We start from the raw sequence: 15208 nt of genomic DNA on the forward strand, positions 1-15208 counted from the left end.
TAATCCATTCCGAGACTGAGCTCGTATGTCGAGCTGTTCGTAACTCGAGCGAACGTTTCCCATTGAAATGAACTGAAAACAAATTAATTCGTTCCAACCCTCTGAAAAAACACCAAAAACAGGATATTGGATTGGAAAAAATGTTTGATTTCTTCTAATTCGCCATCTATTAACAAAGTAACACATAACTTGTCGTTTAATAGTAATAAAATGTGTTTAATCTAACTTAAATTGGGCGGATTTCGCCGACGGGAGACATAGACGCACAGAGGGGGCGGGGTTCGTTTTTGTTCCACGACAACGCACTCGTAAACGAACAAACAAATGTAAATTAACTTCGATAAATATATACAGACACACTCAAACATACGTTTAATGTAACTTTACACAAAACTGAATTCTAGTTTTGTCTTTTGTTACCTTCATTTTCCAGGTTAGCGGTTTGCCACGCCTCCACCCTCACGTTTGCTATCGATGGACTGTTTGCTGTTGTATTGCCTTCAAAATATTCCCAAAATGATGCACACAAATGTCCTCACAATAGGATAACGCACGGCCACTTGCCAACGACAAGTAGTCTTTAAAGAACGATCGCGGGACCTTCTTTCCTTAGAAAGAATAACAAGAAATGCAATAGCTGAGCTTCCCACGTATTGATTGTGGGTAATGAAGTTTTATTCTGAGAAAGGGTGCCATTGGCTATCGGTGTTGTGTGCACGAGTAAACTTCATTAACCAGAAAGCCCTCTTTTTGTCCGCGCATGCGCGTTGTGCGTTTCCTGGTCGAAACTCGTCAGTCCTCGTAGATATTGTTCTACACGAAAGAGATGCGGCAGAAAAAGACAGTGCGCTACAATGATAAACAGCCTCTCGTGTCATGGCCACCTGGCTTGGTCGCATCTCGAAATTTTAATCGTATCGCCAGCGAATTATTCGATCGAAATTTTCGTCGTACCACGAGCATGTTGTATCACGAGGTACCACTGTATACATATTTAAGCACAATTGAGGAAAATGTGAGAATCTTGGAGGATCCTCGTTGTCACCACGAGAAAAGCAACTGTACGCAGCACGATACTAACCCGCTGTCAGTCACTCCGAGTCGCTCGATGGTGTCCAGGTCCACTCTGTCCAATTGAATCTTCTGCCCGGCACTCAGAACCTTCTGTTGATCCTCCGGCTCTGTGATTCCAATCTATCATAAGACAACATTTTTGGCTTAACAAAAGAGTGTCACATCGTGCACACCTCCAAAAAGTTCCAAATTGCCAAGCCACTCTGGGGGAACAATAAGTCAGTGGCGGTCCAGCGCAAAAACTGGATGTCAAGCCCAGCATTAATGTTTGTTATCTATAGTTTTTTCTTTTCTTTTTACATTTTAGATCTCAAAGTGTCCATTTACAAAATAACACAAATCAAGTGTGGTAAGTTCTTACCTTGGTCATAGCTATTTTATATTAGATTAGATTAGATAACTGTATTTGGGAAATTTCATTGTCACAGTAGCAAGAGGGTGAGAATACAGACACAGAAAAAGACATTTTAGACATAAATAAATAGGTCATAAATAAGTTAATAAATAAATGAATAAATAAATAAGCGTGTTGCTGAAATATATATATATATCTACATATATACATATCTACATATATACATATATATAATATATATATACATATATACATATATATATACACATACATATATACATATATATACACATATATACATATATATAATAATAATAATAATAATAATAATAATAATAATAATAATCGGACATAGGCCATGTCGTCATTACCACAACACAAAAAGCCTACTTGTCATCACACGCAGAAACTGCGTGTGACGAAATTGATACATATATATATACATATATACATACATACACACATATATATACATACACATATATACATACATATATATATACATATATATATATATATACATATACATACATATATATATATATATATATATATACATATATATATATATATATACACACACATAAATATATACATATATATACACACATATATGTATATATAGATATATATACACATATATATATGTATATATACATATATATATACACATATATATACATATATACATATATATACATATATACACATATATACATATTTACACATATATACATATATACACACATATTTATACATATATATACATATATACATATATATACATATATACATATATATACATATATACACATATATACATATTTACACATATATACATATATACACACATATTTATACATATATATACATATATACATATATATATATATATACATATATATATACATATATATACACATACATACATAGATGTACATGTATACATAGTGTTGGTCTTAACACATCTTAACACTTGGTCACATTCACTTACATTTCCGAATTTTCACTAAGTTGGACGAATTTTGCTGTTGTGCTATGAAATTTAGAGGAAAATGAATTGTTCTACCTTTGAACCATCTGAAAAAAAAAAACTATCGCGTTCTGCTAACCACGTTGGTCACTTTTTTTAACCTCACTTAAATTTTATTGTATATAAATCTTTTTATGACTACTTATGTGCGCACTTTATGTTCTAGCTGTAAATCTCATTGTACTTAATGACAATAAAGGCTTTCAATTAAATTGGTATGTTGAATTTCCATGTACATAAATAAAATGAACTTTTAATGCTCAGGTTGAGCATGGACTACTAGCCTTATGTTGACATTCCCAGGCCATCCGTCACCCAATAAGTACCTTGACTAGCTCCTCCTCCTTCATAGTCAACAGGTGACTCCAGGTGATGTCCTTCTTCTGCGGAGAGAGGCAAATTAGACGATTTCAGCGGCGCAAAATCATACTCCATTCCAACCTCCGTCCTTATTTAGGCTAACGGGCTAGTCAAAGCTACTGTAACGTCTCACCTGCAACGCTAATCTAAGTAACGGCATGCTACCATTAATGGATAGAGTGACGTTTGAAAGATGTGGGAAGGTCGCACAGGAAAATGGAGGATTGAGAAATTAAATCAACTTTCATGCATGTGTAAGGCAAAAATTTTAACCATCTAAATTAATCATGGGAAATATTTTATGCACAATGTGATGGCTTAAAACAAGATTTCCGAATAATTCTCAAATTATCCATGATTTAAATTGATATAAATGTACAAGTGAGAATGATTATTATGCAGTTCCAGCAGGAATGATTTTAAACAATACTGTACATACACTGCATGTATGAATTGTTGTAAAAAAAGATTTTCGCATTTTTAAACATATACACGGTAAGATTTTAAACCTTTTGTACTAGACAATTTAAATCAAAAAAGGATCATTTCAAATATGAATGTAGCAAAGACTTGATCTTTTTGTTCCCCCAAAATAAGGAAAGCGCACCTTCTAAAAACAGCTGATTGCATTGCATTAAAAAGGGTGCAAAAAAAAAAAGTGGTGACGTACATTGATGATGTCCGTGAGGTATTCCAGATCCAGACCGTGAAGAAAGAGCTCCAACTCAGTCTTGGGCACGCTGATGTGTCAAAAAACAACAACAAAAAAGACACTGTGACTGTTGGGGTTATTCTGGGATGTTATTATATATGTCCGTATTAATCATTATATGTATGTGTGGAATATTAGTCATTACAAAAAGGCCATGCAGAAAGTGATTAACACTGCCCAGAGGATTGTCGGCTGCTCTCTGCCCTCACTGGAAGACATTGCCAGCCCTCGTTACCTCAGCAGAGCCAGGAACATTGTCAGGGAACCATACCACCCTGGTCACAATCTGTTCCAGCTGCTGCCCTCTGGCAGACGCTATAGGTCCCACAAAGTACGGACAAATAGGCTTAAGGACAGTCTTTCCCCCACATCTATCAGAACTCTAAATTTGCGGTAACACAACACACATTCCCTTCTGAGGTAATATGAAAAGATGTTTGGGTGGTGATCTGCCTCCTACTAACTGACTGAAGGTAAGTGAAAGACAGTGAGAGGTAAGTGACCTGTATCCATAACAGCAGAATGCCAAATGACAAGTCCGTAACTATGACTTATTTAGGTCTTTTGCCGAGTAAACGCACCTTATGGAGAAGCACTACCAATTTCGTCATACGCAGTTTCTGGGTGTGATGACAAGTAGGCTTTTGTTGTTGATGATGACGACAGGGCCTATGTCCGATTATTATTATTATTATAAGTATATGTGATACATTAAATCATTATAAGCAGACGAAAGCTTAGTATAAAAAGGACACTCCCCACCTGCAGCTGGCTCCGAGGACATTTAATTGTTTTTAGAACTATTGACCTGACAGATCACCAAGTTCCGGGCCGAGGACTGTTGATCTGAGTTCGCAATGAAGATCTTGGATTCCGGCAGATGGCGATAATCGAATCAACTTCCGAAAATACTCGCATATTGTTTCAAAATACTGTTGCTCGGCTCGGTTCACCTTGTATGGAAATTATGATGCTTACTTGTGCAAATTCTTACGCAGTTGTTTTTTGGTTTCCGACCTGATATGCAATTGTTGTGGCAGTTGTTTTTTGACCTTAATTGTGTTATTCGCTTATGCAATTGGATTGAATAGAGAACCTTGTAATTGTTTTGATGTCTTAAATTGGCAGGAGAGGAATTCGGGTCCTTTAGAATGTCACGGTGGCGAGGACGAGCCAGGACTGATTCTCATTCTAACGCCGGAGATGTGCCCGATGCCTTCCTTGTATTGTTTTATATTATATTAAAGTATATCTATCAATAAACCTATCAGTGACATTACGCATTCAATTTTTATAGGGCCGGACATGTTAATTTCTACCAGTATTTATTTTTGTCCGTACATGGAGCAGCACAATCAATATATTTTCTTGTCGTGGCTACATTACAACGTCCTACCTTTCCACAAAAGACGCAGGCCGAGCATCGGCGTTATCGACGGCGGAAAAACATTCGGCCAATGGAAGAGCGGGGTCAATGCTCGTTGAGGAGGAAAGGATCCTGTAGATCTACACGTGAGGAACACACACAAAATACAGCACATTCAGTAACTAGTAAAAAAAATGGTTTCGCCTTTGTGACACTTTTTCAAGTCAATGTCGTCATGTTAGGCTACTCTTGCTAATGTATTTTTATTCTCTTTTTTTAAAACGTGTCTTACGATAGAGTCATTAGACGATCATAATCATGTCACGCCACCCGTCATAAATACGAATTAAGAATCCTAATCAGAGTTCCTAAACTCTAAGAATTTTGAAACAATGTCAACTAAATAACACTTAATATCATGAGCCTTCATTCATAAATTACGGCAGGTGTCATGTCACCATGAATTGGGATACTGTCACAGGACACATTCAAATAAAGTTGAATTAGTAAAAAAAAAAAAAATTAATAGCTGGAAATGTATCCATATCAAATTAAAAATATATATACAAATACATGGTACTGTAGCTCGGTCATGCAGAAATAGAGGAAAATAAACTATATTTTTATAGTAAAGACAGTTTAATCATGAACTTCAATTCGAGTTATTAACTTAGTAAACACTGATTTTGAATTGAATGATTTTATTGTCATAATACAAATATTATGAGATTTTCTTTCAATTTTTCAATTTTCAGTCTTGATTAAGCCATATTGATCAATTTATATTCCCCCATGTCAAAAATATTGCTCGATTCCCCAAATTCAAATAAAGTATTTCATCCCTGAAGGGCCTTACATTTCTCATCATACTGCCAAAAAAGAAAATCCTTTTGACTCCAAACGAATTCAGATGACAAATAAATATCACCTCGCACGCATTATAACACAAGATCCCCCTCCACGAATTGGCCAACGTCACGCGGCGTCCCACGAGCGGGAGTTCGCCGTAGCGGCGACTTCCCCGGCTCGGTGCGGTATTTATCACGTACGGGCTACACAGTGTCCGGCGAGTGTTAACGATACCTCCGTGCGCTTGTGAAGCAAAGCCAGCTGAGCGGGGCTCTTTCCTTCCTTGGTCTCGATGGTCCTGTCGGCTCCCAGCTGGAGGAGCTTCAGCGCCGCCTCTTCTCGGCCGTGGAGGACGGCCATCGACAAGGCCTGAGAGAGCGCGAAACGCGTTACGTTAAACGCCAACGCGTGCACGGCTAACCGTAGGAAGGTCACGTCGTGACCGGACGATTCGCCCAAAGACGTTTGGCCGACGGACAGTTCGCCGAACGGACGTTTCGCCGAAACGGGATTCGCGCGCTCGCCCCGCCCCCGGATCGTGTGTGTACATGTTTTTCAACCTCTGCCCGCGGGCCATATAAGGCCCGTTACAGATAACATTCATTTAGGAATAACAAGGGCATTGAATGTAGTACTTACTGTTACTACTACTTTATTTTCTCTATTTCTTCTGTCACGTACTGTTCTGCGTGATCTCCAAATGGCTACTACTTTAAACGCAAGGATAAAATAAAAAATATAAAAAATTGGCAACTTGTATTTAGAAATATGTCCAGCGGGGGGCAGTACATGCCCTTGTTATTCCTAAATGAATGTTATCTGTAACGGGCCGTATATGGCCCTCGGGCCGAGGTTGAAAAACATGTACACACACGATCCGGGGGCGGGACGAGCGCGCGAATCCTGTTTCGGCGAAACGTCCGTTCGGCGAACTGTCCGTCGGCCAAACGTCTGTCGGCCAAACGTCTGTCGGCGAATCGTCCGAGTACCAGGTCACGTACGGTGTAGCCGTTAGCTTGCTGCATATTGAGGTCGGCTCCGTGGGATGCGAGGAGGTTGATGACCTTGCAGTGATTGTCTCGAGCGGCCAACATCAGACATGTGACTTGAAACCTTAAAAAAGACAAATGCAAAACATATACCATATTTATTCGAGTATAACGCGCACCCATAATTTGTTGCTGAACACACGTCGCCATGACAAAACATTTGGTACGAAAACCTGGTAAAACAAACTACTACCAATATGAACACAATTCTCAAATGGAATTTACAATTTTAAATCCTTTGTCTAATTCACGTGTCAAAGTGGTGGCCCGGGGGCCAAATCTGGCCCGCCACATCATTTTGTGTGGCCCGGGAAAGTCAATCATGAGTGCTGACTTTCTGTTTTAGGATCAAATTCAAATGAAGAGTATAGATGTATATTACATTTCCTGATTTTCCTCCATTTAAATCAATAATTGTCATTTTTTAATCCATTTTTTCTGTGTTTTTAGTTCAAAAAACATTTTTCTAAAATCTAAAAAATATATTTAAAAAAAATCAAAAATAAAATGTTTTAGATCTATAAAAAAGTGAATATTCAGGGCTTTTAATCCAGTTCTTTTAATCCTGGAGGGGACTTTTCACCAGCAGAGGGCAGTGTTTCATCGGTATTTGTGTATAACTTTGTTTCAGTTTTTTTGCTACAAAATTGTACGCGTTATACACGAATAAACACAGTAAACTGGGCTATTGCTCTAATTTAGAGCTGCAGCTAACCATCGTTATCGACTCATCTGATGATTAATTCAAAATGACACTATGCACAATACATGTGGAAATATATTTTGCCATATGTGGCAGTATATTTTGCAATATATGACATTTATGACATGCAATGTATGTGGCTCTTCGACTCTCACAGTTCCAAATGTTTGCTTTTTGTGTGTAACTTGTTGGCATTGCCTGTACTATGGGCAACAAGACCCAGCTTTGTCGGGCAGATAAAGAGCATTCCATTGAAATAACCCCAACTGGGCTGAAACAAACAAGGTACAGTACATCAATCACTTTTAAAGTGGCACATGTCAACGAGGCGAGTTCGCTGTTGACTCGCCGTGGTGATTTAGTGAGTCGTCTCTGGGAAAGAGTCCGCGCTGGTCAAACAGCGTGACAGCAAACAGTCATATTAATCACCTCCAAGTAGACAAAAGGTAATGTTTTATGTCAATTCGCACACATTCCTCGTCGCTTCACTACGGCGCACTTCCTCTTCGGCCAGCGGGAAACGGGATCGGTCGCATGGTTCGTTTCGACTGTCAGCGTGACGGGGTCTTTCTCATGCAGCTCGTTAACGTCGGCGATGCCGCGAATCGACCGTAAAAAGGTCATTTGGGGAGATTTCGTCGAGATGAATGAGGCTAGATGTGGGAAAACGAATACCGCATTTTCTGGCAAATTAGCCGCCTTCGCGTATAAGCCTTACCCTTAAAATGGCCTTAAAATTTGGGAATTTTACAATTTCCCTCGTATAAGCCGCCCCCTGATTCACAATTTTCATGGTTTTAATAGGGAGTGAAAATGTGAGTACACGGTTGATTGGTCGCCGGTGTTTTGGTTGCCCGGAAGGTAAGTGATAATTACCATTTAAATCATTGCTCAAATTCCCTAAATACAAACTGCGAATGACTATTTAGTCATACTTAATGCCTTAGTAATTATTAGGCTAAAGAAAAGCTCCAAATTTCCCGGACTTTTATTGTTTTTTGTTGGAGAACTTGTTAAGACCCTGACGGACGTCGCTTCTTAAAGGGACAGCGCATGTACATACAAACTCTTATACGTCGGCTCAGTGAAACTGCTCATGGCTATTGTTGGCTTTTATTGATGCGTAGACCGTGTTGTTTTACCTTGTTTTGTCGTCGGTCTTTTGGTTGCCGAGCTTTTGGTCGCCCGTTGTCGCGGTCGGGGCGACCAAAAGACCGCCACCAAAAGACCGCCACCAAAAGACCGGCGACCAAAAGACGGCGACCAAAAGACCGGGGACCAATCTACCGCACACTCAAATGTGTTACTTTGAAGGAAAAATCTTGAGAAAAATCATCGCACGTGCTATTTCTGAGTTACCATAAGGATCGGAATTGGTGTTGCCTGCATGAAGATAGATTTTTTTTCTTGAATTTCTTTCATAGACGTCAAAATAAATTGTGCTTAGCATTTTATCTGTTTATCTTTTCTCTATTTTGAAATAAATGACCGCATTGTCTTGTGTAATGCCGTTTTGTTTTTGTCACCTTACACTTTCGAGCATGTCAAGTCTAATACGTGCGCATATAAGCCGTACCGTCAATTCGGTCATCATTTTTTGAGCCGCAAATACGGCGTATTTGTGAGAAAATACGGTAGGAAAGGTTGACCTTTCTCTTCCGTGCGTCGCTAGTTTTAGAAGCTAACATGTGCGGAGCAGCTAAAAAGCCACTTCTGGCATCAACATGCGAGTAAATGTGAGCGCATGTGAACAATTGGGAGCCCACGTCGTGTTTGTCCAGAGTTTGTTTGTTTATGCTAAAGCAGAGGCCTAACCAGCTGGTGTTCATTTCTCGCGTGACGCTCCGACGTAAGCAACGTCCGTGGGGATCGTCGGACGGACGGCGTTCCATAATCTCTGCTCGCAGGTATTTGCTCGAAGGAGGAAGCGATCATTTTCCCGGAACTGATCATTTTCCTGGCACCGGTCGAAGGACGGTCTTTAACTTGTATACTAAACAAGGCATGCACCCTCACTCTGCTTAGATTTACACAGGAAACATTTCGTTGGCGCAGAGCAGAATTCTGGGCACGTTGAACCCCGCATAGAAAATGACGCAATATTACTTTTAATAAAAACAATTCGTTCAGCCCATATTTTGCCACCCTTTTAAAACATTTGAAGTCATTGGAACTCATGGTGGAAATTATACCCGGCAATTCCAATCAGGGATATGTTATTCAAGTTCAATAATGGATGCATACGTCAACAAAAAAGATGGATATACGTAGGCGTCCATTGGATTAAAAGGATAGTTTCATCAATTCTGTCAATTCCAAATCACTGACATTTCCATCAATTCCAATAACAACTATACTCCACCAGGTCCAAAGACACCCCGCAAAAATTCAGCAATTCCAATGACACCAATCTCTGTCATTTCCAAATATCTGTCAATTCCAATGACGGCAAAAATCCATCAATTCCACCACGTCCCCCCAGAAAATCCATCCATTCCAATGACATCAATCTCCATCATTTCCAAATATCTGTCAATTCCAATGACGAGAAAATTTGTCAATTCCACCACGTCCCCCCCCCAAAAATCCCTCAGAAAATCCAACAATTCCAATGACACCAATCTCCATCATTTCCGAATATCTGTCAATTCCAGTGACGGAATTATCCCTCAATCTTACCCCATTCAAAGGTATCCCCCAAAAATTAATTAATCCTAATGCGACAAATATCGGTGTCTATTCCAAAAATGAAACCAGCTTTCAAATTCCAACAGGGATTGTGAAATTGGGATTTTCTACTGTTCAAAATCAAACTACTTCAACATGTTTTTTGTGAAGGAAGCAAATCTTGAACCTGCGACACTCAATTGAAAAAAAAAACCTCTAAGAAGGAATGTCAATTCTTTACGGATGTGTCCTCACCTGTCAGTCACGTTGGGATCTGCGTTCCTGGAAAGCAGAAGCGCCACACAGCGAGCAATTTGGTTCTCCTCGGCCAGGGCAGTGCAGGCCACCATCAGCATCGTCTTGTTGTCTGCAGACAATAACAACATACCTCAAATTATCCAGATATAAAATTACAAAATATTATTTCCTCGTAAAATAAAGAACATTAAGGCCTGATATATTGAAGCTTATAAGCTTTCGACCAGGGGTTGGAATTTTTTTGACAGAGAGAGCCATATACAATTCATATTTTCAAATATTATTCCTCAAAAAGCATTTTGTAAAATCTAAAAATAAATATATAAAACTATTTTGGGTTTTCCACTTTAATATTGAATATATATATATTTTTAAATGTTTTTAGATGTTTTCCCTTACTAAGAAAAAATAGTTCAAATAAACAGTTTTATATCTATAAAAAAACGGAATACTTAGGGCTTTTGATCCAGTTCTTATAATCCAATTAAAAAAAAGAAAATCTAAATATTATATCTAAAATGGTCCGGCCCACGTGAAATCGAGTTGATGTTATTGCGGCCCGCGAACAAACCCGAGTTTGAAACCCTTGCTGTAAGCTTAGCATTCGATAGCATTTGCTAATCTCTAAGCTACGTTCACACTGTAAGTCAATTGCACTTTCTTTTTTTATGCAATAGGAACGATCCAAAATATGAATAGGATAACCTGCACTAGTTTTTTGATTTAACTCTGATTTCTGGAGAGCGCTCCATCATGGGAGGTAAGGTATGAACTTTGATTACCCCACGAGATTAGCTCTGGTTCAAGACGACGTCTGGAGCTGTTCATAAGCCGAGACCCCCGGCGTCGCGTTCAATTTCCACCGGCTTCCAGGCAATGTGTTTGTGTGTATTTGTTTTTGGACTTCTCCATGTGTGTTGCTGTGTTTTTGTTGTTTACGTGGTCTTGGCCTGGGCGCAAAGCAGACGGGCCTTAGCTTGCGTTTGCGTGGAATTGGGTAAATAAATGCTGATCCTGAGATTTTGCTGAGCGGGAATAGTAGCGCTATGGCGAGCGGGAATAGTAGCGCTATGGCGACTGGGATGTGTTTCCCTCATGCGTTCACTCGTGGATTCCCTCAGAAAAAGACCAATGGGGCATTTCGTTGTTTACTTCACCTGCCACCAACGTCACACGCCCGTCAAATGATGCTGAACTCACTTGACCTTTTAACCAGGGAGTAACTAGAACCTCCGTTAGCCGCTTAACGCTAACATAGAGGCAACATTGTAACAATGTTTTGCGTATTGCGCAACACTCGGCTCATTTTGGAACACTCAAAAAGTGGCTTTGAAATTTTAGGAAGTACTTGTCAGCATAAGAAACGTTAAGACTTTGACATTATTACTGTTTTGGGGTATTGCTGTTGCTTTAATACGTGTGCGGTCGATTGGTCGCCGGTCTTTTGGTCGCCGTCTTTTGGTCGCTGGTCTTTTGGTCGCCGGTCTTTTGGTCGCCGGTCTTTTGGTCGCCGGTCTTTTGGTCGCCGGTCTTTTGGTCGCCGGTCTTTTGGTCGCCGGTCTTTTGGTCGCCGGTCTTTTGGTCGCCGGTCTTTTGGTCGCCGGTCTTTTGGTCGCCCCGACCGCGACAACGGGCGACCAAAAGACCGGCGACAAAACAAGGTAAAACAACACAGTCTATGCATGAATAAAAGCCAACAATGGCCATGAGCGGTTTCACTGAGCCGACGTGTGAGTGTAGAAGAGTTTGGATGTACATGCGCTGTCCCTTTAAGAAGAGACGTCAGTCAGTCAGGGTCTTAACAAGTTCTCCAACAAAAAAAACAATAAAAGTTCGGGAAATTTGGAGCTTTTCTTTAGCCTAATAATGACTAGGGCATTAAGTATGACTAAATAGTAATTCGCAATTTGTATTTAGGGAATTTGAGCAACGATTTAAATGGTAATTATCAATAACCTTCCGGGCGACCAATCCACTGTGTACCCTTTAATATGGGTCAGGGGTGGCGAACACCCGGCTTGCGAGCCGCATGCGGCTCTCTTATCAAATTACGTATATACTGTGGCTCTTTTGTGTTTCTCTTATTTTTATTCGCATTTTATGGCCCATTAAAAACAAATAATACATTATATTTAAAAATAATTTGCCAGATAGGATTGTTTTGTAACGGTTAGAAAGTGTTACGGTGAATAATAAGGTTTTGAATGCAGGTTTTTGTATGTTTTGGAACGTCACCCGCAGGGCGTGGCTCCTTGACTATCAATATTTTAATTTTTTGCTGTTTTTGTCTAACTTGTTCGCCACCCCTAATATAGGTCATGTCATTATCCACCTGCCTGATTTAGTTTTTAGTCCATGGAAGTTTGACTAAAAGTCATTTTAGCATCTTTAGCATCACATTGGAGTCCATGTGTTTTGGGGGATTAATGCAAAGGAGTAAAGAAGTAGACCGAAGCGAAAAACAGCTCCCACGGATCAAAAGGTGTGGTTTTTCTGCAACATTTCCTCTTTGGCGTCATCGCTGTTAAGTGATGACAGATTATAGATTTACAGTGGATTTAGTAGCTTGACTACCCTGTTACGTATGTTCTGCTGGTGGCAACTGGAAAAAAAGGTCTGATGGGGAAATGGAATGAATTTGATTGGAATGTATGACAGATGCGCAAACCTTTGCTGAAGTTGGCATTGGCCCCACGGTCCAAAAGCACTTGGGCCACTTTGTCGTCCGCCAGAATGAGAGCAAAAATCAGTGGAGTCCAATCAAAGCCCAGATTGCTCTCCACGTCCATGCCTGTGAACAATACAAACGATAGTAGTACTATTGTAGTAACATAAGTACTCCCATCATTTAATTGCCGTGTTTCTATGAATGAAAATGTTCTTACCTTTATCCAGCAGCCGTTCAATGGCACGGACGTTGCCTTCACTAATGGCGTTTTTCATCAAGAAGACGTTATCTACCTCTTCTGCTTCTTCATTGTCAGGATTCTGTCACAACAAACGTCTGTTATTTACAATACATCAGTGTCTAATTCGATGAACAAAACAACGCCAGGAAGGATATTCGTCGTCTGAGAAGGGATTTTACATTTTTTAAGATTATGTGAAGCACTCTAGAGCAAGGGTGTCAGACTCGGGTTGGTTCGCGGGCCACGTTAACGTTGGACCATTCTAGATATAATATTTAGAATCTTTTTTAATACATGGATTAAAAGAACTGGATTAAAAGCCCTGAATATTCAGTTTTTATAGATCTAAAACAATGTTTATTTTAGCTTTATATATATTTTTAGATTTTACAAAATAATTTTTGAACTAAAAACACAGAAAAAAATGGATAAAAAAATTACAATTATTGATTTAAAACAGGGCTGTCAGACTCGGGTTGGTTCGCGGGCCACTTTAACGTCAACTTGATTTCACGTGAGCCGGAACATTTTAGATATATTTAGATTTTTTTAAATAAATGGATTAAAAGAACTGGATTAAAAGCTCTGAATATTCACTTTTTATAGATCTAAAACAATGTTTATTTTAGCTTTTTTTATATATTTTTCGATTTTACAAAATGATTTTTGAACTAAAACACAGAAAAAATGGATTAAAAATGACAATTATTGATTTAAAAGGGGGAAAATCAGGAAATTTAATATACATCTATACTTTTCATTTTAATTTGATCCTAAAACAGAAAGTTGGCACTCATCATTTACTTGCTGGGGCCGCACAAAATGATGCGGCGGGCCAGATTTGGCCCCCGGACCGCCACTTTGACACACGTGCTCTCGAGCTACAAAAAGTTGTAAACGTTGAGAAATGGAACTTCTGAGGGATGATTTGTTTTAACTGATAAATACGTAATTTGCTGTTCCATTTATCACATTGCTAAAAAACAACAACAACAACAGCCAAATATATGTACTTGAATTCACCTTCATGCTTGCATTTCAAATTTAATCCATATTCAGCAGTTATTCTGTATTTGAGTTGTTTGTGTGTGTTTCATTTCATCGAAAATATCTCACGAAATTATTTGAATCCCAATTTACTCATTAACCGACTTTGCACGAAGTCGGTCATGTCGGAATGAATATGTTTGCACGTTTTTTTCCAATTAAATGAATGGTAAAGAAGCGACATTAACGTTATAGCTAACCGGTCGCCTGAGGTAGCAAGCTAGCTCGATAGCCCAAGACAACGTGGCAATAATTTCGATATTGTATTCGACAAACATACTTGAAAATGGACAATCTTTTTCTCTGGAGGACGCTCCGTATACCAGTCCTCGTTGCTGGAGTCACTTTCGTATCCTGCTGGGAAACCTCCAATTTTAGACTCGTCCATTTTAATGTTTTACTGACGAAGATTTAGAATGCACGAAGTCGAAGGCCAATCAATAAGCAGGTGCTACCAACTATTACACGGTCCGGGCAGTACTACTTGATTATTACTTTTAAAAGTGTATTTATTAATATTAACATAATATTTATTAACATTCTTATGTTTTGGAATGTCATTTCTGTTATAATAGTTTATTATATTAACGGAGCATTTTTATTTTAAGATACACTTGATACATTTCAGAAGTTGATTTATCAATAAAGTTTTCAATCGTCACTCACTGTTATAGTTTTGCTTGTGTCCGTAAATGTCCAGCAGAGGTCGCTGTTTCCTGCACTGAGGGCGTTAAAGCTTATGCCTCAACCAGCAAAAAGACTCACAACCCAAACTATACTACTTTTAATTGTTTGATTAATTTTTAATGGCCACAATTCAAGACTA

The 15208-nt window shown here is 39.0% G+C and overlaps 1 protein-coding gene across 3 annotated transcripts in view; it reads right to left on the reverse strand.

Annotated features, from left to right (window-relative positions):
• The window catches only part of asz1 (ankyrin repeat, SAM and basic leucine zipper domain containing 1), a 17554-nt gene extending 2711 nt beyond the window's left edge, over positions 1-14843 (reverse strand). For 2 of the 3 annotated variants that reach the window (XM_077597063.1, XM_077597062.1), the window contains exons 1-10: positions 14663-14843; positions 13312-13414; positions 13095-13217; positions 10424-10535; positions 6739-6862; positions 5984-6118; positions 4931-5040; positions 3493-3562; positions 2789-2845; positions 1082-1194 (exon numbers count right to left, since the gene is read on the reverse strand). In XM_077597063.1, the coding sequence (XP_077453189.1) occupies positions 1082-1194; positions 2789-2845; positions 3493-3562; positions 4931-5040; positions 5984-6118; positions 6739-6862; positions 10424-10535; positions 13095-13217; positions 13312-13414; positions 14663-14770 (1055 nt within the window). In that variant the 5' untranslated portion in view covers positions 14771-14843. The remainder of the gene's footprint in view (positions 1-1081; positions 1195-2788; positions 2846-3492; positions 3563-4930; positions 5041-5983; positions 6119-6738; positions 6863-10423; positions 10536-13094; positions 13218-13311; positions 13415-14662) is intronic. The other variant, XM_077597064.1, reaches the window with a different exon arrangement.
• Positions 14844-15208: the final 365 nt, after the last annotated feature.

Source organism: Stigmatopora argus, chromosome 3 (genome assembly GCF_051989625.1).
Source record: "Stigmatopora argus isolate UIUO_Sarg chromosome 3, RoL_Sarg_1.0, whole genome shotgun sequence".
In the NCBI taxonomy this organism is placed as follows: Eukaryota; Metazoa; Chordata; class Actinopteri; order Syngnathiformes; family Syngnathidae; genus Stigmatopora; species Stigmatopora argus.